Source organism: Biomphalaria glabrata, chromosome 14, assembly GCF_947242115.1.
Source record: "Biomphalaria glabrata chromosome 14, xgBioGlab47.1, whole genome shotgun sequence".
In the NCBI taxonomy this organism is placed as follows: Eukaryota; Metazoa; Mollusca; class Gastropoda; family Planorbidae; genus Biomphalaria; species Biomphalaria glabrata.
The window spans coordinates 27,098,126-27,126,094 of NC_074724.1; the positions used below are offsets into that span (position 1 = coordinate 27,098,126).

General features: G+C 38.5%; 2 protein-coding genes across 3 annotated transcripts in view; one reads left to right on the top strand and one right to left on the bottom strand.

The window, feature by feature from the left end:
• LOC106055161 (selenoprotein S-like) overlaps nt 1-27,969 on the top strand; it is a 150,693-nt gene that overhangs the window by 103,975 nt on the left and 18,749 nt on the right. The window lies entirely within an intron of this gene.
• LOC106055159 (uncharacterized) lies at nt 650-27,952 on the bottom strand. Of its 2 annotated transcripts, none has more exons than XM_056010173.1 (3): nt 27,742-27,952; nt 3,326-3,505; nt 650-930 (listed from the first exon to the last, which is right to left on the bottom strand). In XM_056010173.1, the coding sequence occupies exons 2-3, from the start codon at nt 3,500-3,502 to the stop codon at nt 784-786; spliced, it is 324 nt and encodes a 107-aa protein (XP_055866148.1). In that variant the 5' UTR covers nt 3,503-3,505; nt 27,742-27,952; the 3' UTR covers nt 650-783. The 2 variants fall into 2 exon arrangements, with proteins under 2 accessions (XP_055866148.1, XP_055866147.1); XM_056010172.1 differs by having other exon boundaries at nt 27,736-27,952.

A 27,969-nucleotide genomic window follows, 5' to 3' on the forward strand; every position in this document is an offset into this window, starting at 1 on the left:
TGGAAAGTCTGAATGGTCAAGTGGTCATTGAGCCCACCAGCTGCCCAAGTCAGTGGTGATTGCAGTCCAGTGTATGGCTTCTTCTCCTTGCCTCCCACACTTGTAGTTTTCAGGGGCGCCTCCCGCCCAGTTACTCCCCTCCTTGACTTTATATTACTTTCGCCTGCCCCTGTCACTCTTACTTGCTTTTACCACTCATGCCTAGCTAGTCTAGTATGGTTTGTCTTTCTTTAACATACTGAGAAGGCTGTGCTTCTATTGGTGATTTGTACACTGAAAGTAAATTTCAGCAATCAGCTCTTTGTTTGTTTTTTAGTTTGTAAGATCCCGTTTACCGTTCTTTCAGCAATAAGATTAAGTAAGAGAGAAAAGAAGAGAAAACGATATTAAGAAATGTGGTGGGGATGTAATGGAATCTGTAGAAAATCGTAAGAAAAAAAAAAAGAGGAAGACTAGGAGAGATTTTGAAGTAGGCAAAGGAACCAATCTTTAGGACACATTCACTTTTGCCTACTAATGATAAAAGTTACTTCTAGCTACAAGTGAAAGTTGATACTTGATATAGTTACATATTTCAAAGTTTGACTATAGCATTAGTTCCCGCAGTCAACATTAATACAATTAACAAACAGTTGTTGTTGTTGTTTTATATATAAAGGTGTTTTATTTTTTTTTCTTCTTATTTCTCTAAAAATAAATCAAACGTTTATGGCAATTGAAAAAGTTGACGTCTGGGTGTTGGTGACGTCATGGGGCCACTGCTAAGAGGGAGGGGCGGGGCGCTCAGCCGTAACGAAGGAGGGTCCCCATCTTCTCCTGGCCCCCTTGCTGCTCTGTCACTTCGTCGTTGGGGACGGGCATGTACCCGTGGGCAGGCATCCAGATCCAGTAGTCTCCGCCGTTGCTGTCTCGCTTCAGTGGGGAGTCCAGCTGGAGAAAGAAAGAAAAGGGACTTAATGAGGAGTGGGTCTTTGTAGAGATACAGTGATATCGTGTGCATTGTCAAGCCTAAAACTGAAGCAACAACCTTATTATTTTATGTAGGGGGAGACTAGAAGTATATGTGTGTGTAGGGGGGGGGGATACATGATGTTTACGTTGTTTTTTTTTAAATTATCAACCTTGTTACGCTTCCATTCTTCTGTTATTGTACGTATGTATAGAGTACCTTCTTCTACGTTTATTTAATATATGAAGCAGAATGTAAGGTGTATGTATGTATACGTGTATGTAGGCCCTATGTATGTCGCGTATAAAATTTAAAACCGTTTGACTAATCTCAATAAAACTTGGCATAAATGTTCCTTAGATCATGGCGGAGACCGTAGTGTATATTTAATGTCCCTCCCACAACCGGGAAGACATCAAAAGAAAAAAAAAAAAGAAAAAAAAAAATCTAAATTTATCTCTATTAAAGAAAGAAACTATCTAACAAATCGGGTAAACCCGTTTTCACAGTATTTTATATTTGATATGAACGTATCGGCTGAAAGGTAGACCCTTTTCGCAATCTACTTTTATTTTCCTGGCGAAAGATAAACAACTTGAAAGGAACATTAGCCAATTTTGACATAGATCTAAGTCCAATCCACTATATTAGTAATACACAGACTAAGGCCCTCAGGCCTCGGGTAATATCTGGCTAGTATAAATATATATCTTTTCTTTGTCACCATCATTGCAACATCTTCTATCCCAGTCTTGTAATACTGTAACGTCTCCGTGTCTAGTTCTCTTCTAACACCGGACAACATGACAGAAAACACAAGAACCCTTCTGCTGTACTGAAATAAATTTACCAACTATAATGAGCACTGGTATGACAAAGTAGAAAACACCAAACTGTGGGAGATGAGTGGACAGAAAAATATAGAAGTGCAGATCTTAGAAAGGAAGTGGAGATGGATTGGTCACACCCTTAGAAAAGATACCTGCAACAGAGCTAGGCAGGCCTTAGAGTGGAACCCCCAGGGAACAAGACGCAGAGGAAGACCAAAAAGAACATGGCGACGCAGTGTACTTGAAGAAGCAGAGAAGACCGGGAAGAGCTGGGAAACCATCAAAAAACTAGCAAGAGACCGTGGAGAGTGGCGTGTTTTTGTCGAGGCCCTATGTTCCATGAGGAACTCAAAGGAGTGATGATGATGATGATGATAATGAACAATCCGTTTCGTCCTGAATACAGCTGTCTGTAGTTCTGCTTGACTCTTCTTATAGTGTCCAAGCTTTTTGGAAAGCGATGGAAACGCCACGGGCCTGGCGCCAGTCCAACGTAAACGATCAGATGCTTACACCACCCGGGGGGGGGGGGATCTGCACGTGCATTGTTCACACCAGCACTCTCCTGAACGGTCGTCCCTCCTCACGGTTGACCGCTCACAGCATCTTATCTTATCTTTTTTATCTTATAATATACAGACAGTTACTTGAAAAAAAAATTATGATGATTATGTCCTACGCGTGTCCCTAGGTCAATCTAGTCGTGCTCGTTAATCAGTGACTTAGACTCTGCCAAGTCGTTGGTTTTCCTGGCTGATTCAGGCAACCCATTCCATGCTCTAATAGCACTAGGAAAGAAGGAGCACTTAAATAAGTTTGTTCTGGCATAAGGAACAAGAAATCTTTGTGTCTTTCTGAGGTGGGGTTGTCGCGAGGGTTTGATTTGTGATAGTCCAGAAGCTTTATTTGGTTTTATCAGTTTTATGTTAGTTAATAGTTTTTGGATTCCTTTTTCTTGTACATCTATATCTCCTATGTTTTCGACTAGGTTCAAATTAAGTAATATGTTTTTGTCTCCTGGGGGTGAGAATGCTGATGCAAAGTATTTATTTAGGTAACTTAAGTTTCGTTATTATTAGGCGATAAGTTATCTTCTCGTGTTCTTAGATTTAATGTGTGGCTGTAAGTTTTTATTGTTATCCTTAGATATTACAGTACGCCGGCCTTGTGTCACCTATGTTGGCGGGCCACACACGGCTACCCCTACCCGCGTATCTAGTTTATTTATAGCAATGCAATTTATAGCAATATATTTATATTCTTCTTATACAAGTCAACATCCTTGATGTTAGGTACCTTGTTAAGGTCAGGTCTATTCGTAAACCACCGTTCATTTTGTTCAAATTGTAGCCTGCTTATAGACTATCCTATGTTTTACTTGTAAATAGCTGGATAGACCAGAAATCTACACAGCCAATAGACAGTTCACAATACACGAGGAGTGTTAAGGACAAAATACGTTTTTAACTCAGAATATTCATTTAAAAATTTGAGAAGGAATTATTTCCCTTAGTTAACAAAAACAAAACTCTGTAGAGTTCATTACCAGTTCTGAGTATAAAGATGGTGGCGCCCTCAGCGCTGCCTCCAGTGATCTTTTCCTCAAAAGAGTTCTGAGGGCGTTATGTCTGGACAGGGGCCCTGTGCCATCTTCTGCATGGGCGGCGGCGTGGAACACTGCAAGGAGGATTGCAGGCAGTAGGTAGATGGCTAATGATGTCATGATCTGAAGAAGATAGAGGGAAAAAAAAGAACTGTACAAGAAGTCTTACACTTATGACGTCTTCATAAATTCTGTGTGTATAAACATTTCGTCTAAAGCAGCCGTTCTCAACCTGGGATTCGTATACTGGACGTCTCGGTTATGGAGTATCGACACTAGTTTCAGTAGGGAGGAAGAGCTTTTCTGTGCTTATTAGAGAGGGGAAATGAAGGGGGGTAATTCTGATTAAATTCTTGTAATAAATTAAATTGAGTCAGTACTTTTGGGGTGCTCAACATTTGGCTTTGCTGTAGTCTGACACCAATAAAAAAAAACAACAGTTTTGATAAGTAATTTTAAATTTCACCAAAATCATTATCTTAGGTACACGATATCGCTTGTTAAGGGGGATTGTTTTTAAAGAATCATTTTCTTTAAAAAAAAATGTATTGCTTTTATAGAGCCCACGATGATGCTCAGTGCGCTATGGTTCAATCTCTTTTGTGGACCAGTGGTGGGAGGGGGTATCTGGGAGGTGATGCTTTTAGACTCAAACACAACTCAGCATGAGTCGAGCGCCCTTTTTAGGCGACCGAAGCGGTTTATGACTCTCAGCCAGGCATCTTGACTAGAATCGTAGTCCTTGGGGACTTCACTAGAATCGTTGTCATTGGGGACTTCACTAGAATCGTTGTCATTGGGGACTTTACAAGAATTATTGTCCTTGGGAGACTTCCCAGTACTCCCAACGCATCCATTTGATACAGTTCACAGCATTCGTTTTTGTTTTTTTTTTGCCGCCGTGTTTTGCTGCTGTTTCCGGTATGTACTGCAACGTTACAGGATTCGAACCTGTCTCGGTCACCAAACCTTCTATCGCTTACGCGACCACGTTCTATCATTGCGCTTATGCACTTTCAGAAATATAAGGACTCGAACTCGGGCCTCTCATCTCACTAATAAAGATCTCAATCCATTAGGCCACAACGCTCTGTATCGACAATGTCTTGAGAGTTTAAAAAACAAGTAGATTGACCAACAATTTAATGCCCTATTGTTGTTGTTTTTTTTAAATCATCTCCCTTTACAGATTTTTCTATGTTTACTTAATACTTCATTCGATCGAAGAACATCCCTATCAGTGGCGTAACTAGGAATTAGCCATCATTTTGGGCCCCGGGGGGTGCTTGTCCTCTTTGGGGGCCCCCTACATTTTGCGTAATATTTAATATTCAATGTAATGTGGGCCCTTCTCAAGCGGGTACCCGGGGAGATTTTCAAATTCTCACCCCTCCGCCACCCTAGCGACGCCACTGATCCCTATGTCTCGTGTCTGCCCCTTCACAGAACCTTCAGAAAAAGATGTTTTGCTTACGTGGATCTTCTGTTAATACAAGGCTAAAGTGTGGCTATTATCATTCATTACTTGTAACAAACAAAAAAGAGCCCAAGCATGGGGAGCTAAAGACGATTCTCGAATAAAAAGCGTTATCGACCCTTTGATATAGATCTAGGTTAAACTACGTTTAGAAAACTTTCTATTCTGGGTTATTTATTCGTCGGCAATATACATCTGAGTTTTAAGACAACAGATTTTTTGAAGTCTAATTAGTCTACGTATTAAGTACTGTATCTGTGATTTATTGAGGCGGTGCTATTATTTTTTGTAACATTACCTAAGCGCTGGGGCGCTGAGTTTATGTCCTGTGTATAACTGGGGTGTTGGGGAGACATGTAGGATTATAAACGAGGCTCGACGTACGGGATTCTAGTAAGAGTAAGTCAAATTTAGGCAAATAAAGAATGAGGCGGCACTGGACAATCCTAAAATGCGAGGAACATAAGTCTGTGATCATTGTGATTGTCCTGATTATTCTGGAGTTAAACAAGATGGGCCTGTTTTTGTCATGCAAAAATCTTGGTAAATTTAACGCTTATAGAGATACATTTATTTTCCAAATGTATCGATAGCTTCCTAAATCTCTTTTTATACACTACTAACTGGCAATAGTTGAAATGACATGAAAGCATCCCTACACTTCAAACTCTTGAGGTGTCTTCTTCTCTCGGTACCGGTAGTCTTCAGTTCTTTTATGTGTATTTAGAGAGAGAGAGATCATTACATTATTGGCGTCACAGTTAGTTCTTAGCAGGGACCACATAAATCATATCTTCTCACCAGTCTGAGGTTGAGCTACGCCAACTACTAAGATGTATTAGAGATCAGACGCCCCCCCCCCCCCCCAAACCCGCCCCGCCCCCTTTCATTTCAGCCAGAACCTTGTGGTGCCTGGTACCCTGTAATAACGCCACTCCCCTATCTCTGTCATTACTTCATTTGCCTTTAAACTTTCCCGGCGACTAGTTCCCGTAACTCTTCCTTTTTTTTTTCTTCTCCTTCTTTTCAAACTTATCAACCTTGTTTTAAAATTAGAATAGTCTGACTCGGAAGAAACTCCTTCATATAATAGTGTGTGTGTTTGTGGGTTTGTTTGTATGCGTTTGCTTTACTATGAGTGTGTCTGAGCAAGGGTTTAAAATTGCGAAGTATCAGTTCGAGGCCTCTCTATAGTATATTAGCGTACCCTGCACGTTAAAATACAACAAGTGACCAAGACCTAAAAGAGCCTTGCGTTAGATGGAGTTGAGTATGTAACGGGAAAAAAAAGTCCGTTACTGAAAAAAGGTCAGAATATACAAGCCATGCCATTGTTGTGAAGCAATTAGAAACCTTAACTGTTTTTTTTCCTAAGATTTTATCAGCTCTGTACAAGTTTGAAAACGTTATTTCTCCCACACCCATTCTCGGATCATTAAAAAACAATTAACCGATTAGTGAATGAATTATTGGTAGTTAATTGTTGTGTTTGATATCGAAAAAGGGAAATAAAACTTCGACATTACATAGATATATAGTTGTAATTGTGGAGTTCTTCCACTAAGATAAGCCCTTTAAAAAAATTATTTTGCTTGTATTTTTCTTGTTTGTATTCTGATTATTTAACGCCCAGCCCTAGGGCGCCGGCTGTGTGAGCTTAAAGTCTAACGGAGCTCATCGTTGAAATCAAGCTGGCATATATGTATACAAGTTTGTATAAGGTTTGCCATTCGCTGTCCTGTTGGCTGTGTGTTGGGTTACTTGAATGCAGGCATGGTCAACCAGTACACTTCTGAGTGATTACGCCCTAAGAGATTGAAGTCCATAAGTATTTTCCATTCCGTGTAAACGCGACATCAATTAATTCAATGGAAGCTAAATTAGCTAAATAGAGCCAAATACGCTATTATTGTGCAAGCAGCTTGCCGCCCAATGCGCCGAACGACGCGGGAGGATCTAAGTCAGTAGAATAGCACATAAGATTTTTGAAATAAAACTTTTTAATAGGAGGATAATGCACTGTTGGCTTTTAATACCGAAAAAAGTGCTTGGCTCCCAGCACTCCCCCCGACACCCTTACTGGCAAGGCCGTGGAGTCTACAATTTTCCCACTAATTCCAGGAAGAATCTACTCTAGGGTACAATAAACGTCTTCCGAAAGAATGAAGGGTCAGAATGTAATAAAGATTGCGTACACACACACACACATATATACTTTTTTTGCGGACCTCCCCCCCCCCCCGGAAAAAACCTGGCTACGCCCATGGGCCCATCCATAAACAGCAAACTTTTTCGTGTATCCGATGTGCACCCAACTGAAGTATTGACAAACTAGGTATTTTAAAGTTTCCAGGGATGCCCGAAATCCGACGCAATGCTTTCCGGCCCGCCAAAATGTTGGCACAAAGTATAGAAAATCAAACACAAAAAGGTGGGAAATATATGTTTCCCTAACTTGGAGTTTTCATTTTATCTTTAATGGATCTCATTCTATTGATTACTATATATAAATCCTATTATTAAGGTTTTGCATCAATGTTTTCAGAAATTGTGTGCACTTTTTAGCATTGTATATATCGTATAATGTATTGAGTATTATTTGAGTTTCTGTCTTCTTCCTGCATCACACTCACTCGTCCATTGTACTCCCAAGGAATGTGAATGGTAGCATAAAAATGTAACGACTTTGTCTGGTGCACAGGCTGACGAAAGAAACGCGGAGGTCCAGTGGAGGTTGTCTTTTCTTTGCGAACAGTGTTTACTTGTTGTATGTTGGTACAAAACTGTTCAGGTGTTTACGTCGGTACAAAGTCTGTTGGTACAAGGCTGCTCTCTGATTGGTACAAACAAAGCTGTTCTCTGATTCTATGTTGGTACAAACAATGCTGTTCTTTGATTCTATGTTGGCACAAACAAAGCTGTTCTCTGATTCTATGTTGGTACAAACAAAGCTGTTCTCAGATGTCTACGTTGGTGCAAAGCTGTTAGTGGCGGAGACCCTGTTAAAGACAAACAACCACCTCCCCAGAGATTCGACTCACTGCGAATATCACCAAGTCCTGAGTCTCAATTTCTCCCTGTCACATTTCAACCTCATTGCAGTGGACAGACAAGTGGAGCCCTTCACCTCGCACGTCAGTGGTCAAGCGTTTCGACCTCTTCATTTTTTTTTGTAAAGAGAATTTAAAACAAAACCAAAACCCCAAGATGGAGAACGTGTGTGAAGATGTGTACGGGGCTTCCTCCATTCTCTTTCTTCTGTTTGGTTTATTTCTCTTACACTTCCTATTAGATTTGAGTGACACTGTCTCCGCTTTCTTTTCTCTCATCCTCCCTTTCTATTACGTAATACATGTGTGTTTTCTGTCCGTCTGGATCACCCCTCTCTCTCTCTCTCTCTCTCTCTCTCTCTCTCTCTCTCTCTCTCTCTCTCTGGGTTTGCCTCCCTCCCTCCCCCCCCCCCAAACACTTGACATCAGGGTTTTCTTAATTGGACATTTCACTTTCCCGCTTTATAAATAATAAAGAATGAAATCAATGCAGCAATCTTCTGGCGGGACATCAACTCGATTTGTATCGCGCGTGCACGCTTCGCAAACACACACGCATGCGCGCGAAGCCTGACGTACCGTAGAGGACTTTAAATCACCACATGGCTTTCTGGTAAGGGCATTTAGAGTCTGCTGATTTGGTTTTGTCTTGAAAGTTGATGTTTAAGTTTTACACTTTTCCTCAGTTGAAGATTATTACGTCATAGCCCCAAACCTCCAGCAGGGCGGCGGGCAGGGTTCGAACCCGTGGGCCATCGAGACGACAGCCCGGAACGCATACCACACGATTGGGCAGCAATACGACCAGGATGCCTAGAAGCAGCATCCTAGAATCATGGCCCCAAGGTTTAGTACAGGACCGTCCTTTTGTGATTAAAAAAAAATCACATAATTATCCAGTTATCTATACAATCAATCTGGAAAATTCATTTTAAAATATTAAGCTTTTATTTTTTTTCTGATGAAAAGTTAGAAATTTTGCATTTTTAGGGAAGTCAAACAAACTTAATTAACCGACTTGTACACTATATACATCTTTGATCTGGGAAGTTCCACTAAAGAAAACATTCCCTTTAGACGGAAACAAAATGTTCAGATTTATCAGATCAAGTTTTATTATAGTGCGTTCATCGCCCACGGTAGTTCTTCCCTACCCATAACACTAAGCTCAAAATATATAGATGTCTGTCGCGGGCATTTTCAGGCAAGCTCAATTGTTATTCCTCTATTCCGCTTGCATATTCACTATTGTTCTCGAGAACGGCTCTAACGATTTACCCAGAAATTTGACAGTTGACGTATATCTTTGGGAAAACTCTCAAACTGACCATGCTGGGAAAACTGGCAAACTGACCATGCTGGGAAAACCCTAGTTTGACCGTAATAATGTTTTGAAATATTATCTTCAAAAATTAAATTTGGTCTTGAAAATCTTGATCTCCTACAGACCCGTCAGTCGCATGTATTCACTAAGGAGTTTACTCCAGAACTAGATGGTCAAGAATATTTGGCGCACCGTCTTCTAAGTCTGGATCTGTAGGCCTAGGCATTTAGTATTTTGCGAGTAGATTTATACATTCGCTTAACCAGAAATTGTTTTTTGTTTTTTTTTGGGGGTGGGGGATAGGGGCGGAATGAATAACTGCCCATTTGTTAAATGTTAAATCCATTAGTTATTAAGATCAAAATAATCGGTTCTATAAAGTTTGGTGTAGTAGCCTAGTTTAGTTTAGAGGGTGTTTTTTTTTTGTTTTTTTTTTAATAAGTATATTATGTATTGTTTTTCGCGACGGTAAAAGTAGTGACGTAGTCAGACAGACGAATGACGTAGCAGAATAAGTTTAGAGGAGGTTGAATAGTGAAAGACGCTGATAAGAAAACAATGGTTAGGGAGACAACACAAGAAATACATCAGTTGAAGTCTTCAAAAGTCTCGAGTACGTCTATCTTGTTAACTGTAACGTCCCTTGGCTAGTTTAGACTGCTTGATGAAGTATTGTTGGATTTGCACAGGACACGATTATAGCCAGGACATTTGTCAGCTGTATAAAGAAAAAACTTTTTTTTTTAGTATTATATTTGTTAATTTACTAGTTCGGTTTAAAAGTCTTATTTCTATGTTTACATTTTCAAAAAGGTGAGAAAATCTGGTCAGTTTCTAGATCATTCATAAAACAAGTTGATGTTTTATTTGAATTTCGTGTTACTATATTTATCTTTGTGTGCGATAAAAAAAACAAAAAAAATTGTCGCTCGCGACCAGACAAGTAGTCTCCCTTAATTACTTCATTCCCCTCACACATAAATCAATGACATCACTCTGCCCCGCCTTGACACTCCCACCCCTTCCATCTCCATACATCTTGTAAATACTTTCATTCTAACTAAATATTTGGGTCCAAAAAATATGCTATGTACTGTGTACAGAGTTATCGTTAATTGGTATCGTATTAAGACGTCTGCTGCGGAAATAGCGCCCGTTTGTCCCAGACGATCTTTACCGAAGAGGAGGGAGGCTATGTATGAGTGAAGATAGGAAATGATGTAATCCTTTTGAAAAAAAAAACGCGTAATTGTAGAACAAAAATTGTTTGGGGGCACTACCACTCATTGTTATAGAAACTATGAGCTAAAAATCATTCCCTAGTACTGCCTGTTTTGAAACATATTGCCGAAAGAATTTTAGCGGTAGTCTCCCTTTACGGTATCCACCGTAGAATGTTGATATAATGTGAAAGATTTGCAGTGGATGCTACTGACTTGTGACATGAATCGAAGTTTGCTTGAGCCCCTAAGATGTTAGCTGGTTCAGTTGGCACCATCCTATCGGCTGAAATCACCTTAGGTGTAGTCTAATTTTATTCAACTTCCGCTGACCTTAATTCGTATGTTGTAAAGAGTTAATTATACTATCAATAATTCTTGTCACTATGTGATTCCTAGAACGAAGTTCAATTAGTTTTCTTATGCTATCATTTGTATGTTCGCGCTTTTTTTTTTCCTGTTTGGTTTGCTAAGTTTTTCTTGGAAACAACTTCACCATTCTCTAGTGTAGTATAAATTAAAGTCCTACCTTTGATGGGAAAGAGCAGTTCTCAATCTATGGACTTTGATGTTTCAATGTTTAAATGTAGAGTAATAATGTGGCGACGTTCACACAAGACTGTTGGGGATGTCACTTACTGAAAGACTTTAAGCAGATTCAGTTCCAACTCTTTTATATATTTTTTTAATGTTTAGATCCTTTAGTGTTTACCTCCCCCGTTGTGTGCGTTTAATCATTTAAACGTGGTGTGATTTCCCGCCATCACACTTCCGGTACATGCCAAGCGATCATATGCAACAACGCTCGCGCGTTTGGACTTCCGGTGTCGTTCACTATGATTCGACCGAGTCTTTGAAGCGTCGGTGCCCATGTTGTCCCCAAAATATACATGAGCTTGTATTAACAGGCAGTCTAATCTGTATATTAGTTTATACTAATATACTAAGATCGAAACCCACCATACAATTTTGTGCGACATTTTAGCTTGAAATAAGTGATCCATTTTTTCACTTGGGTTTTTGACTTGAGTCTTTTGACATCTTCCGCCTTTTGACTTCTGATTATAAAGAAAATGTGTACAAATTGTAAGTAAGAACATTTTCTTCAAAATAGCCCGGGCAAAATATTAATGATCCTTGTAAAGATCCACACCGTACCGTGCCTCTAAAACATTTATTTATTGATCTATTTGATTGAAAATACTTTTTTTTCATAGCTCAGGTCAACGAACAAAACAGAATTCCTCTTAAAAATTCATTTCTCCAGATCACAAAGTACTTTATTCGGACGACGCTCAATTGTAATGGCTATGACTAATTGTATTACCTAACAGAAAAATGTCTGTTTTACTAGCTTGGCTATATTGTGTTTTTACTGTTTTTTTTTTTTTTAAATATAAACCTGGCGTGCAGGCTTTAGACTCAAGAGAGATCGAAAGAGAGAGATCGTATCATTACATTAATACTGATAAAGAGTGTCGATTAAGTCTCATGGTTCTATAAGTTAAACACTCAACTATCTTATGCAGCGTTTCCCAAACTGTGTTCCGCAAGGCCTGAATAGGTGTTCCACAAATTACTGGAATACTAGTAGGTCACCACGTGAATTAATCTCTCTGAAAAAAGAAGCAAAGTGTTCCGCTAAATACTCAGAATGTGCGAAGTGTTCCGCTAAGGAAAACGTTTGGGACACACTGATCTAATTAGTAGTTGAAGAGGGTGGGCTAGGGGCAAGGAGGGCCGAGAGGCAAGTGGGGCTGAGGGGCAAGGAGGGCATAGATCTACAAACAGCGCTCGTAATGAATGCAATAAACTTCTGATTATAAAGAAGGAATCCAACAACCACGTCCTATGGGCGAAGACGTATCTCTCTATCTTCTTGTTGCAGAAGACGCGCGCGAAAACAGCATGGACATTCTACTAGGACAGTGTTTCTCAAAATGGGGTAGGCGTGCACCTTGGGGTACTGGTAGAGTTTGAGGGGAGTACTCGTTGCACATAGTTAACTATGCTGATTTTCTTTAAATACCCATTTAGTTTATAAATTAGAATAAAATACCATAAGTTTTAAATCCTTCATTTAATTTAAGTGTTTATTTGTAAAAGTAAAGTACGCTCTTTTTGAAAAGCATAATTTATTATAGCCCTTAGCACACATATTGAGCTTTTAAAAAGAATACTTTTTTTTTCTTCTTTGCATTTACCGAAACAATATATATTTGTTAAGAGCAAGCAGTTCGAACATTTCACTTTAGATTGTAGCTTATGAAACATTATACAATCTTATACCAAGGATAAGAATTTTTTTTTCAAAGTGACGCATTTATATCTTATAGATTACAGGCGTTACTTCAGGCAACCGTTTGTATGCTTAATTTTTGTTTAATTTTTAAAAGATGGTTCTCATTCAGAAGTACACACATTTTGATAACTATTCATTCGATGGGGAAAATGGATTTTCAATAGCGGTTTTAGTTTTTGAGACAGAGCGTGTCAAAACGTATTGCGGCTTTTCCTTTCGGGGGACCAGAAGTCATTTACTGAACTTCAAGCTCTGCAAACACATTCAGAGTGGCGTAGGAAGTAGCAGTCAAAACTTTAACAGCTTCGCGAGGATCGTCATTCAAGTTAAAGTCCCCCCTTTCAGACCTTGTGGTCTATAGGGCAGATGATGTAAAGGCCATCCATTTATGTGGCTTACGGCGAGGGTGTCATGTGGCCAGCACAACGACCAACCGCCTTTACTTTTCCCCAACTAATGTCATTAGTGGACCCAGAGGCGCCCGAAGATCATGAAATTAAAAATCCCAGTCTTTACCAGGATTCGAACCCGGATCCCGTTTCGGAAACCAAGCGCTTTACCCCTCAGCCACCCCGCCTCCTTAGATCGTCATTCATACAAGTTAAAAGTTTACTAAGAAATCTTAGTAGAGCAAGAACCATTAGAACAGTAGATCAAGAACCATTAGAACAGTAGATCAAGAACCATTAGAACAGTAGATCAAGAACCTTTAGAACAGTAGATCAAGAACCATTAGAACAGTAGAGCAAGAACCTTTAGAACAGTACAGCAAGAACCATTAGAACAGTAGAGCAAGAACCATTAGAACAGTAGAGCAAGAACCTTTAGAACAGTAGAGCAAGAACCTTTAGAACAGTACAGCAAGAACCATTAGAACAGTAGAGCAAGAACCATTAGAACAGTAGAACAAGAGCCATTAGAACAGTAGATCAAGAACCATTAGAACAGTAGAGCAAGAACCATTAGAACAGTAGAGCAAGAACCATTAGAACAGTAGAGCAAAAACCATTAGAACAGTAGAGCAAGAACCATTAGAACAGTAGAGCAAGAACCATTAGAACAGTAGATCAAGAATCATTAGAACAGCAGAGCAAGAACCATTAGAACAGTAGATCAAGAACCATTAGAACAGTAGAGCAAGAACCATTAGAACAGTAGAGCAAGAACCATTAGAACAGTAGAGCAAGAACCATTAGAACAGTAGATCAAGAACCATTAGAACAGTAGAGCAAGAACCATTAGAACAGTAGAGCAAGAACCATTAGAACAGTAGAGCAAGAACCTTTAGAACAGTAGAGCAAGAACCATTAGAACAGTAGAGCAATAAACTAAGATGGCAGGATGGACATGGACCCAACTGGAGTGAAGAGCACAGAACCGATTCCGATGTCGAAGTAACGTCGAGGCCCTGTGGAGCCAAAAGAAAGTCACTCAAGACCAGGAAATAGCTTGGACCACTGGGGGATTGAGCTGGATGGACACGTCATGCGAAGGACGGCAGAGGCTAGAGGTTGGAACCCACAGGGGAAGAGAAAGGCTTAGGAACCGGTAGACCAAGTCCCAAAGATGGCAGGATGGGCATGGACTCATCTGAAGGGAATAGCCCAGAACAGAGTCCGATGTCGAAGTACTGTTAATGCTCCACTGGAAGTCACAAAGGATTAGGTCAGTTAAGACTAAGAAAATAGTTTGGACCACTGGGCGATGTTTTATAATTGCTCGAAAATGTTACCACACAGAATTTTTTTAAAAAAGCATTTGAATTGCTGAAGAAGAATTAAGTTCTTGTCCTTGAACTTTCGGTCTAACCATATACACTACGGAACTCCACGCATAATGTTTTAAAGATGTTGATATTGCATTCTAGGTCGTCATGGAAACGTCCTTTTTTTTTTCTCTTAATCTTCGGACTAAAAGACAAATCTTTATTATCAGCCTCATTATTTGAACACATGTTTTATATCCAGCACTTACAAGTTCAACGTCCGGGGATAACTCTGTGCTCATTTAGTTTTCACGAGCTTTATCGTTCTTCTGAATACGCCATCCAAATAGATGGGCCACGTTTTGATCTGTTTTCTTATCCTCCCAATAATTAGAGACAAGGGCAGTCACTGCTGATTACGTTCAGTCAATCGGTGCATCATCGCCCCATTGAGAGCTCCACTAATTGGAATACTTCGACAAACACAATCTATGGAAAATTATGAATGGCCGAACTTTGGTTTGGTGTCCATCCTTATCCAACTTTCCAAAAATGTTTTTATCGCCTCGTTATAGTTATTAACGCGCCAAACGTTGTCTCCGTTATCTACGCCATTATCCATTGTTGCATTTAGTGTTATCCAGAAATAGCAAAGAGTAGGGTGCTTAAGCTGAACAACCCCCCCCCTCCTTTCCTTGCTCTCTTCCCATCCCCCCTCCCCTTCTAAGTGTGATATAGGAATAAGGAAATAATAGAACGCCCTCGCTATTAACCCATTCAGATAGCCGCCGCCTTTTTCGCAATGTAAACACCAAGAAACAATATTTTCGAAATTTGCGATAGTTCGTTCCGCCCCCCCCCTCTCTCCTAATTCACCCATTATAAATGTAATCCTTAATTGTGTCCATTAATAGACTGTGTGTGTGTGTGTGTGTTTGGTTTACATTTCAGCATGTCCCTAGCTTTGATGAGAACACGAGCTCTTGCTTGCCTGGTCGATAGACATCACTGCATGTATTTTGTTTTGAATGCAGTCTATGACAAGAATAATCCCAGTCAATAACAGCGGTTCAAAAAACTGGGACAGATTGGGGTCCGCCTTGTGTTTCTCTACACATTTCATTGTCCAATCCAATGTCTAATAAGTTCTGTTTCAAGGGAAGTAATAATGTGTGTGTGTGTGCAAAGTGTTGGTAAACAATTTTGTGCTTACATAAGTGCAAGTGATTTGCTCCAATTGTAATTTATAAACAGAAGGATACATTTTTAACGTGAAGACGCGCTCTGTTTATCATTCATTTGATATTTTATCTCCTTTTTTTATGCTCACCACGAGGCGCGTAGCTTTTAACTGATTGGTGGCATTTCTGCAAGACATTAACTCTTTCTCTCCTAACTGACGATACCAATGTTGATTCCACCAGAATGTGGTAAATAATCACGGAGAGAAAGAGTTTTAAAAAAATTATTACCTCTCGATTTGTTGCTTTAATTAGATGATTAAACATGTGATAAACAGAGTTCTACACACACAATGGTCTAATATTCCCCGCGATACATTTCAGTCTTAGTGTTTCATTTGTATCATAGATTACTTCAGCTTCGCCATGGTCCTCATGTTTCCTGTCAGTTTAATACCACAAATAAACAAAAAATTAAAAAATTATCGCATTTGGGTGCTAAAAGCCCAGATCTACCGGCAGAACTTAATCCTGATATTGAAGTGAAGTCCCTCAGTATGCCCCAAAGAATTTATGTTGTCCTTCTATTAGTCACAGTTTCATAGGAGATTCCCTTTTATTTCGGATTACTATATATAGCTTTTTTTTTAATTTGGTGTCTCTTGTGTACAGATAACAAGTTTTGATAATCTCAGTATTATAAAAGACAAACGATAATTTCTGTGCACTTTTTAGCGCTGTCAAATCACATGTCTAATCTCTTTTCTCTGTTAGCACCAAGTAGTCTTTAGTATTTACTTGGCAGCAAGTGCTATTTGACTATGGCGTTCTTTACATTGTTTCGTTTGTTTATTTTCAAATCTCTCCCGATCTCTCTTTTCAATTTACTTACGTTTTCTCGTTTGTTACCTTATATTGCATTCGATGACCCTCTCCACTTCTCCTTATCGCTTCCTCTTTACTACGCCACGATATGTTTTTAGTGCTTAAAGAATATATATCGGATCTTAAAAATGTAAGAGGAGATTACTGTGTTTCAATGTATCGTGTAAAATAAACCCCAGATATAAATGAAAATAAATAATGAATGATGCTGTATGGCAATCAATCCCCTGGTTTTCTAATGAAATATTTAACGAACAATATGTTTTGTGGTTTCTTTTCTCAATGTTTTACGTGGCTTTCAACCAGTCAGGGGGGTCATTATTACGCTGGGAATGTTCTGGGTGAAATTTGACTTGCACGCGGTGTGCTAGCTGGATGCCGATGAAGAGCTATCTGGCCAATTTTGTGGCGCTGATAAGTCGAGCAAAGAAGTGAGTGCTGCCCTTTGCCGCCCTAATTCCTGCTGCCCACCGCGAGGCCTAATTGGAGAGCAGACGTGACGAGTTTGACAGATGGCTACTCTTTTAATAACTCGCATCAAAGGGGGACAACTCGTGAGCGGCAAACGTGTAACTTGATTTTGGAGCCTTTTTTTTTTTTCATTGTACTGTCTCTCGGGGTTTACAACAGAAATAAAGGTTAAAACTCTTTAATATTTCTCTAATAATTCTGCAGTCTCAGGAGAAGAGGCAGGGTATAGAAGATTCTGTGTACCATATAGAACTAACTGAAGCCATGTTTCGACTGTTTTCAGTGACTTAAGAAAAGTCACTTACGACAGTAGAAATATAGGCGATCCTTTCAGTACATAACTGAAAGTCAAATTAGGCTGCTTTTACAAAGCTTATATCAACCTACTCTGTCTGTCTGGTAAAAAAGTGTTTACATGTTATTTGTCCCACACTCATTCTCGGATCAAGTTGACACTTTGCACAAATGTTCATTGACATAGACAAGACATGGATGAAATTAAAAAAAAAAAAAAAACAATTATTCACAATTAATTACAGGTAATTAATTATCTTGTTTGATACCAACAAGAAAATTAATTTCTTCAGTATTCACTAATATGTTGGGTTTGGTCCACTTCGATATTTGTTCTCGTTATTTCTCCCACACCTATTGTTGGATCAAATTGAAACTTTTAAACAACTATTTATTGTACCTGTCTATTTATTGTACCTAACTAAACATGAATCAATTTTAAAAATAACCAATTAGTTAATTAATTATTGGTTATTAATTATTTTGTTTAATATCGAAAAAAAGGAAATAACTTCTACATTTTCGAGGGATATAACTGCAAGTGCGAGTTCTTCTCCTTAGAAAAGTTTTATGTTTTTTTTTTAAAGGATTTTCGGAACCCTTCTGGTTCCATCCCATTCTAGTAGGAATCTGATATTAGTAGGAATGTAAGAGTAGTGGCTCGTTGTGTTGGTCACATGATAATACCCGTAGTTCGTTGGTCTCGTGATGACACTCGTAATTAGTTGATCACATGATAACACTCGTAGTTGGTTAGTCACGTGATAACACTCATAGTTTTTTGGTCACATAACACTCGTAATTAGTTGATCACATGATAACACTCGTAATTAGTTGATCACATGATAACACTCGTAATTAGTTGATCACATGATAACACTCGTAATTAGTTGATCAAATGATAACACTCGTAGTTTGTTAGTCACGTGATAACACTCATAGTTCGTTGGTCACATAACACTCGTAATTCGTTGATCACATGATGAAACTCGTAATTAGTTGATCACATGATAACACTCGTAATTCGTTGATCACATGATAACACTCGTAATTCGTTGATCACATGATAACACTCGTAATTCGTTGATCACATGATAACACTCGTAATTAGTTGATCACATGATAACACTCGTAATTCGTTGATCACATGATAACACTCGTAATTAGTTGATCACATGATAACACTCGTAATTAGTTGATCACATGATAACACTCGTAATTCGTTGATCACATGATGAAACTCGTAATTAGTTGATCACATGATAACACTCGTAATTTGTTTGTAAAAGTTTGTTCCCACTTGGAGAATCTGACCATGTATTACTCCATCTTATACCAAATTACAAACCTACTCTTAAAACTACAAAGAGAGTTATAAAAACGGTCAAGATGTGGTCTGAAGAGGCTGTAGAAAAACTACGAGGATGCGTTGAGAAAACTAACTGGGAAATCTTTATTGAGAACTGTCCAGACATAAACGAACTAACAGAAACTGTTACCTCATATCTATCATTCTGCGAGGAGTTAACAATTCCAACAAAAACAATACAAGTCTATGGAAACAATAAGCCCTGGATGACCAAAAAAATCAAACACCTTATTACTGAAAAGAAAACAAAGTATAAGGCTAGCAACGAAGAGTTTATAAATGCTAAAAATAAACTGAGAAAAGCAATAATTGAAGGGAAAAAAACATACAAAGAAAAAATTGAGAATTTCTTTGCAAAGAACAACTCAAAACAATGCTGGGAGGGATTAAAGAAAATAACAGGCTGCGCCTCAAAACGAAAACAAATTTTAGTGGCTGATGATGAGAAATTCGCCAACGAACTAAATTATTTCTATTCTCGTTTTGACAAAGAAGATTTTGTTGAACTACACAAAGAACTTTTCAACACTCTGTCCAAAGGAAAACAAGAGCCCTACGTCAATTTTGTAACGGAGGATGAAGTGACATTGTTATTTAAGAGAGTAGACGTAACAAAAGCTTGTGGACCGGACAAAATTAGTGGCAAGCTGATCAAGCTATGTGCGGAGCAAATTTCTTCTATCTTCTGTCATATCTTTAACCAGTCATTGCAAACGTGCGTAATTCCAAACATCTGGAAAACTTCAGAAATCATACCAGTGCCTAAGAAACCAAAAATAGATTGCTTAAATGATTTCCGCCCAGTAGCACTAACACCTATTGTTATGAAATGTTTTGAAAAATATATTCTTAAACAACTTGTAGCAAAAGTCAATAACAGCCTAGACCCTCACCAATTTGCATACAAAGCAGCTAGAGGAACTGAGGATGCCATTCTATTGCTTTTGGACCAGCTTTATAAGCATCTCGATATACCCAAAACATATGCACGAGTCCTCTTCGTAGATTTCTCCTCGGCTTTCAATACCATACAGCCACATCTAATGATAAACAAACTGAGTAACTTAAATGTAAGCCCTTACTTGCAAGCATGGGTTCTAAACTTTTTAACCCAACGGCCCCAGTATGTTAAAGTCAACAACACCAAATCGTCAACTCGAGTACTATGTACGGGTGCTCCACAAGGTTGTGTACTTTCTCCTGTGCTATACACTCTTTACACTAATGACATAAGAAGCATCTATGACTCAGTTAAACTCATTAAATTCGCTGATGATACTGCCATAGTCGGTCTTATTTCAGGAGACGAAACTCAGTATCGAAGCTCGATAGAAGAGTTTACAAACTGGTGCACCGACAACTTTCTAGAACTGAATGTAACAAAAACTAAAGAACTTATAATAGATTTTAGAAAGAAAAAACAAACTATACCTGAACTGCAAATAAACACTACATCTATAGAACAAGTAAAGGCATATAAATATCTAGGCATTATCATCAACAACAAGCTTTCATGGGAAGACCACATTGGAACTCTGACAAAGAAAACAGCCCAGCGACTCTTTTTTCTATACAAACTCAACAGTTTTAAATTAAACAAGAAGATCCTTGAGACCTTTTACGGCGCGACAGTACAAAATCTGCTAACATACGGAATAAGTTGTTGGCAAGGCAACGCCTCATCTAAACTGTTGCAACGTCTAGAAAACATCATTAAAAAAGCATCAAAAATTACACTCACAACATTACCACATTTAAAGGAACTTTTTGAACAAACGTGCCTAAGAAAAATCGAAAAAATCTTGGAAGACAACGGCCACCCGCTCCATCAGAACTACGCCAGGTCGTCGCGAAGTGGGCGACTGCTGTCAATCAAAACAAGAACGGAGCGGTACAAAAACTCGTTCGTACCTCACTCGGTCAGACTCTATCACCGCCACTCATTGATCAGGGAACATGAAATGCACCAAGATACCTGTGTGTAGTCGCTGAATGAACTCTTTATGTTGTCTGTTGTATTTATGTGTATTTTTCTGTTGTGTTGTCTTTATATGAGAAACGAGTCCTTGTAATCACAACAAATTTCCGTAAGGATCAATAAAGCAGTCTTAGTCTTAGTCTTAGTCTTAATTCGTTGATCACATGATAACACTCGTAATTCGTTGATCACATGATAACACTCGTAATTCGTTGATCACATGATAACACTCGTAGTTCGTGGTCTGAGACACAGGACGTCACCTGAACTTAAAGTAGAAATAGATTGTCTACACGGTTTCCTAACCCGTTTACTTCAAGGCTCTTGGAATCGTGATGAGCGGCCTAGTTCCCTTTTAGAATTCCCTCTTATAGAAATGAAATGTTTCATTGATGGCGAATTCTCCTAAAGTTGTCTGTATTCTGAGAAATGAAAAGTTGTTAATTTGTTTCTGCATGTAACAAATGGATGTTTATTTGGGGGGGGGGGGGGGTTTCTATTACCTCTGTGAAGCTTTTCCAGTCTAGGCGAATTCTGAATTCGATTCGGAAAAGACTCTAGCGCGTATGGGAACTCATACGTACTACTCACATCCAGATCTTTTTACAACTAACGCTGCTACCATTAAAACATTTTTATAAACAGCCGCCTACGTAGCATCCTTTACCTCCGGTGGCTAGACAGAAACAGCAAGAGTGACCTCCCTGCACAGAACCAATCAAACTCCCGTAGAAGAGAGAAGATGGAGCTGAATTGGAGCACACTTTGCACACATCGCCAACTAGCATCACATAGGAAGCACTGAACTGGAACCCACAAGAGAAAGAGAGGGCACCTAAGAAGCGTCTGGGCACGCGAACTAAAGGTGGACGCCCTGGTAACACCTGGAACAAGATGGACAGGATGGCCCAGCACAGGAAACTATGGAGATCTATAGCTGGTGGCTCCTTCTCTAGATCTAGTAGGGGTGATGGATCATCATGGAAGTAGGTAAACCATCACTCAAATGTGTTGGTTTTAGTTGTATTTAGTGTGACCATTTTTGAGGAAAAAAGCTAAGCGATTGCATTATTTTGCAATGAACTGGAGATCTGGAGTTTGTTTGCAGAGGGAATTCACACAATTTATTAGCGTCCCGTGATTCACTGACAAGACAGGACCAAAAAAAATCTGTTATTATATTTGTTTTCTAAACAACAAAATCTCTATGATCAGTGGAAATATTTATTTATGATTTTCTTACTCCAAACACATTCCCATGCTGGAATTCATTCATTTTGAATGCCATTAGTTTGAGATGTGCTTCGAAAGTTGTTGTTTTTAAAATTGTTTCATTCGTTTTGTTTTGTTGCTGATATCATTCCTGTTTTTAAAATGTCAAGCAATGTTAATGCTAAAATTGTTAATAGAAAATGTTTCGTGGACAGAACTGGACAAGAGTGCCATGAAGGAGACTCGAAGAGCAAGATGATTGGACGAGAACACCTCAGACTTTCCACCCAGTTCATTGAGCAAAGGAAGCAGAGATCAGAAAACGTAAATAATTGAATCATCAAATCACAAAGTCAACCCAGGGCACTGCTTTAAAAGCTAAAAAGAAAGTGCGAACTTCATTGCTACAGCTTAGACACGGCAGACTTCAGGAACAGACCTAGATGAAAAGAGAGGGTAAAGATGACTTGCTAAGACTATACAGACCTAGATGAAAAGAGAGAAGAGAGAGAATAAAGATGACTTCCTAAGACTATACAGACCTAGATGAAAAGATGACTTGCTAAAACTATCTTGCAGAGAAATAGAATGTTGAAGAGCCCTGGTGTGAACTCCTGACATAGGCTTTACGGACAAACTTGGCTGTGTCTATCAATAATGAAACAAACACCAGGGGTTGATTAACAAGAGCATACACATAGTAAATAAAATAATAAAGTAAACTGTAAATCCACTGCAGTAAAACAAGGACAGGCTGGAGTACCACAACTGACTAGAAAACTAGATCTTACTAGATCATCTCAAACTCTCAGGCCTCTAACAGCAATAGCATTGTCCCAAGGGTCGTCACTCCACTCTAACCAATAGACCAATGGAGCCACGAATAAACATAGAATAATTTTAGAGATGGGGAAACAACGAACCGAACCCGAACACAGCGCATTGACCCACTATGTGCCTCTGTCTTCGTAGAATCAAAACGTCGCAGGATTGTAGTGTCGTCGACGTTTGATGCTAGTTCAGTGTTTCTCCAACTGTACGGCACCTACCTGGGGAGCACAACGTGCTGTCAAGAGGAGCCGAAGTCTATTTTTTTTAGCGGCTCCCGTAAGGGGAATAGCCTCTATTAGTTTTGTGCGGTCCGTCCGTCCGTCCCGTTTAGATATCAAAAACTAGAAACGATCTTGAAAATCCGATATCATGATATTCTACAGCTTTTAAAGTTTTGAAATTAACTATGCAAGCAGTTTTGTTTTCATTAAAATACACGATTTTTACAATTCAATATTAATAGTTAAATAATAATAATAATAATAAGGATTGTCTTTGAGTCCGAAGATTAATGAGGAATGCAGTTTTTCCCGTCGTACACACATGTGACATGGCAACAAGTTATTGGCCTAAACAGCCCACAGGTTGTGACGTTGCATGTCAGTGTTTGGGCCTTCTATACCGAATGGTCTCGGTTGTAGACGCCAGGAAAATAAATTTTGGAAACTCAAAAATTGCAGGAAAATACGTTGTTTCTATAAGAAGATATTATAAAATGTGTGTTTGACTACTAAAACATTTGTATTACTATTTTGCCAAAGCACAAGTGCACTGTAAATGCTGTCAATTAATATAGGTACAGATGAGAAATATATACAAATAAATTTATTTTAAAAACTTTTCCCATCAGCCTCTCTTTCTCACACACATTCTTTGTTTCTTTCTTTTTTATTAAAAGTAAATCAATAACGCGCCACTGGTTTTGCGAACCCCAGTTTGCCCACCCATATGATATGAAGTATGATTGCCGTGTTAAACACTTCCTCTCTCCTGGTAGAGGATCATGTAGCTAGGTCTGACGTCACTCTCTGACCACTGTTCGACCACAATTGTTGTTGTGGCGACTATTTTGAATATGCATTTATGGAGGGGGCCTAGAACTTTTTAAAAATGTGCGTTGCAGAAATCTTGACATCTCAACGCGAGAACCTGGGGCTGCTCAATAATGTAAGACGACATTTATGTTGTGCTTCGTGTGACCCGAGGTGTTGGTTCCGTGAGGAATTCTGGGACAGTACAGAAATACTCCTTACTCTTTTTTTTTTAAATGTTAAAGATGTAGGAAGTAGCAGTGTGGATTTTTTTTTTGTTTTAAAGATGTAGGTGGAAGTTAATGGCAGTTTTTATTTGTCACCGTGGTTAAATATTTGATGGCAAGGGTCTGGCGTCCACACACACGTAGACTTATGTGTGTGATTCTGTCCATTGAATAGTATTTACACACATTGTTAACAGGATATATATAGACAAAGAGTATTGTATTAATTACCATTTGAACATTTGAGGTGTTCGTAATATTAGATCTCCATGTGATTGAGATGTGATTGAGATGTGGAAAATCGAAATGGTAAATTACAGCTTTCAGACCTTGCTAACTATGCGGCAGGTCATGTAAAAGGTCATCTATTTTTATGGCGACGGTTAACGAGGGTGTCGTTTGTCCAGCACAACGACCAACCGCCTTTACTTCAAAAAATGCCTGGACTTCACTAGAGTATTAGACACCTTCCCCCCTCGTCTCGGAAACAAAACGCTTAACCTCTCAGCTAGCACGCCGCGTGACAGTAATGATGGGAATGTGAAATGAAACCGAGTGGCTCGCTCCGTATTATCTAGCGCCAATGGGCACTCTTTAAAAACAAAAACAAAAATGAATGCGTCTCGTGGTTTCTAATTAAACACTGTAACTACGAGTTTAGCTATTGAAACTCTACGTGAGCTTAAGACTTGAAGACTATGTTGGCCTGTTTCGTATGGCGACAAAAACCTTGTCGCGCACATCTGAAACAAAACATCAGTCGCAGGCTCTGGTAGTAGACATGGTTTACCTCAGTTCTCAGCCGATATTAGGAATTAGGTTATTTTAGATATTATCTATACACCCGAAAAAAGGACAGTCACCATAGCTGCACCTGGGGACCCCCCCCCCTTTTTCCAAATTTCTTATACACTCGTAAAGACATAAAGGACAGTCACCATAGCTACACCTGTGGCTGTGACCCCTCTCTTCCTATTTTCTTAGACACAACACAAATAGATTTCTTTCTGTTCTAGAATAACTAAAGATTTTTTGAAATAGAGATTCATCCGCCTATTTCCTTGCAGAGGATTCAATTTCTGGGGTTGGGGTAAAGTGGGGGGGGGGGGGTTGTTACGTTCTGTTAAATAACACATGAAATCATACTTCGATTTTTTTTTCAATAACAAAAAAAAAAGTTCAGTTCATTTAGATGCTTGAGCTGTTGGTTTTGAAATACACATATTTTATAGAGTTTTCTTTCTAAATTCAGATTTCTGATAACTTTTTTTTGCATCTTGTGTGTGATTTGACTTTGCATACAGCGTACCCAATGCTGAATCAAGAAACATGAAGATCTACAGTGAGAAATGGCAGCTTCTCTATATGCAGTCTTATTAGTCCACATTTATTTTATAATTTCCCCTAATTAGTACAGTTTTCTCCTTTTAAATTAGTCCAAACTACATGAATAATTATTATCCTTTTTTTTTTTTTTTTTGTTCTTTGCGGTGTAAATAAAGCTATATAATGTGTTGTAATGTTAACTTTGATCATTTCAAACGGAATTCCTTAGAATGTGCACTATGAGCTGAGTTCATGAAGTAAACAGCGAATTCTTTGGGATTTAATCAGTACAGAAATAGAACAAATAGTAATAAGAATAATGAAGTTCGAACAACCACAACCGTATTGATAGTGACGGATGGTGATAAGTTTATCGATTACGTTTTACTTAGTTTATCAATTACTTTCTACTTTTGAGTTTGTGACATTAAAAGTGACACGCTTAGGTCGCCGCTACAAAATCAGCATAATACAGTGTTTTTAATAGAAGTTATCTCTCTTGAAAGCACGGATTGTAAACATTTTGAGATTTGGTTTGCGCTCATTAGAGAAACACTTCAGTTGCTGCCACATGGTGACCTGGGCACGTGATGGCTGAGCGGTAAGGCGCTCGCTCGGCTTCCAGGGCTAGATTCTGGGTGAAGACAGGGATTTTGAACTTCGATATCTTTAGGACGCCCCTAAGTCCACCCAACTCTGATGGATACCTGACGTTTGTATGGAAAGTAAAGGTTGGTCGCTTTGCTGGCCACATGACACCCTTAACTGTCGACCATAGAAACTGATGACCTTTACATTATCTGCCCTATTTGTCGCCATTTTTGACAGGGAATTTTACTTAACAAACTGACCAGCTTTGATTTCTACATGCTGTTTTTTTTTAAAGGATCCTTGCACAATTAAATGAGATAGTAAAAAATAGTTCAGTCTTTTGTCACAGAATGTGTTGTATCTATCGGACTCGTCAAAATTCTAAGAATGTCATGCAGTGAATGCTGCTCATTGAAATGTGATCTCCTCTTTACGAATCTCTACACTGGTGGTGAATGTTTGGTAGCTCAAGTGAACCATTGTAATAATAATGATTATAATAAATATACATTTTCATGACAGTTTTTTTATAATATTATTATTTATTACATTATATCTACACAACATAGATTCACTGCAATAGTTTTAAAGTATTAAAGCTTTATAATACAAAATTGGTCATTGCGTAATGAGTATTCTATATTTGAAATTAAGTCTGTGTTCTTTTTGCATGGTAATTAGTATTAAACGGGATTTTTTCTTCCTAGCGAAACCGGTAGATATTTTGTTATAATTGAAGCAATGTACTGATGTTAACGAGGTAGTAAGTCTATTTCTCCAACCAAAAGTTTTGTTTACTTTCTTTCACTCATGAAATCGTTTTATTGTAACTTCAACAAAATAAAAAAAAGAAATTTAAAAAACTCGTATCCCATCAGAAGATGTAACAGATAGAAGACTGGAATGCATTTTGTATTAACCTGTTTCACGTACGATGTTTGTACCAAAGCGCAATTGAATTGGAACGTTATATTAATAATAAAAATAATAATAATAATATCTATTGACCCTGTCGTCAAAATATGCAAAGCATCATGTGTAGAAGTAGAAAACAAGAGTTTTGTTGCAAAATTGGAAAATTCATTTTTCTCTACATGGTATTTGAATGGCTACCTACATAAATACATATGGTCATATTTTTGGACATATTTAATTGAACGAAGTAAAACTCTTTTTATTTTTACTATGTCAAACACGAGAATTCGGAACTTTTAAAACCACTTTGAGATGTAGATCTGCATCTCTTTCGTTGCATCGGTTCACGTAACAATATAGTCTCATCAACTCCACAGCTGCACAGATCAATGACATGGTCGCGAGGTCCCAAGGGAGGTAACATATCTCAGTAGCTAGTACTGAAAGGGACACAACTAGAACTAAACTCCGAATCGGCTTAAAAATTTAACGAGTTATCTTCAACAATATCCATTTCAAAGTAATAATAAATTCACCTGGAAACATTCTATAAGCATTGTATTTTACAAAGTGAAAGAAAACATTGCATTTTAGGATATCTCATTAACTGTGATACAATGTTTCTGTATGTGTTGTCTCATGAAAGCATTAATGCTGCTATGATATAAAATGAATCAATTCGAATTACATAATAAAACAAAATAAACTTCCGGATGAAAAACAAATCACGTATGCATTCCGTCTTACAAATAAAAAGATCTATATCTTAGGAGATAAACTAATTATGGTATCGTATAGAGTAGGAGATAAAATAATTATGAATTTTATCGTATAAAGTACTGATACCCCTTAATAGACAAGATGTCTTAATATTAATTGTGACTGAAAACTCATGGCTTCAGTGGACCACAAATCAATGCTAAAGACACGTAGGTCTCCGGTAACTATATCAGACGATACTTACACTTACTTTAGATTCCGTGAAATAGATCTAGATTTAGATATGTTTTTCTAAGCTGTTTTTTTTTTTCCTTTTTGTTCTTGCTGTCCTCTACGACGCCGTCTGCCCTGGTGTCGGTCTGTGAAACGGGGGAGTGTTCTCTTGGTGTAGGCGACGTTACCTGAGGAAGAGTGCTACAAACTAGCCAGGGCGAAAATCTCTTCAGCATGCCGCGCCTGTCCTTTCGCCAACCATTAT

Bases quoted from the DNA above. Each gene is read 5' to 3' on its own strand.
- LOC106055159 (XM_056010173.1), bottom strand. From the start codon at position 3,502: ATGACATCATTAGCCATCTACCTACTGCCTGCAATCCTCCTTGCAGTG. The intron at 931-3,325 runs GTAATGAACTCT...TTCTTTCTCCAG, and splicing joins CATCTTTATACTCAGAACTG to CTGGACTCCCCACTGAAGCG.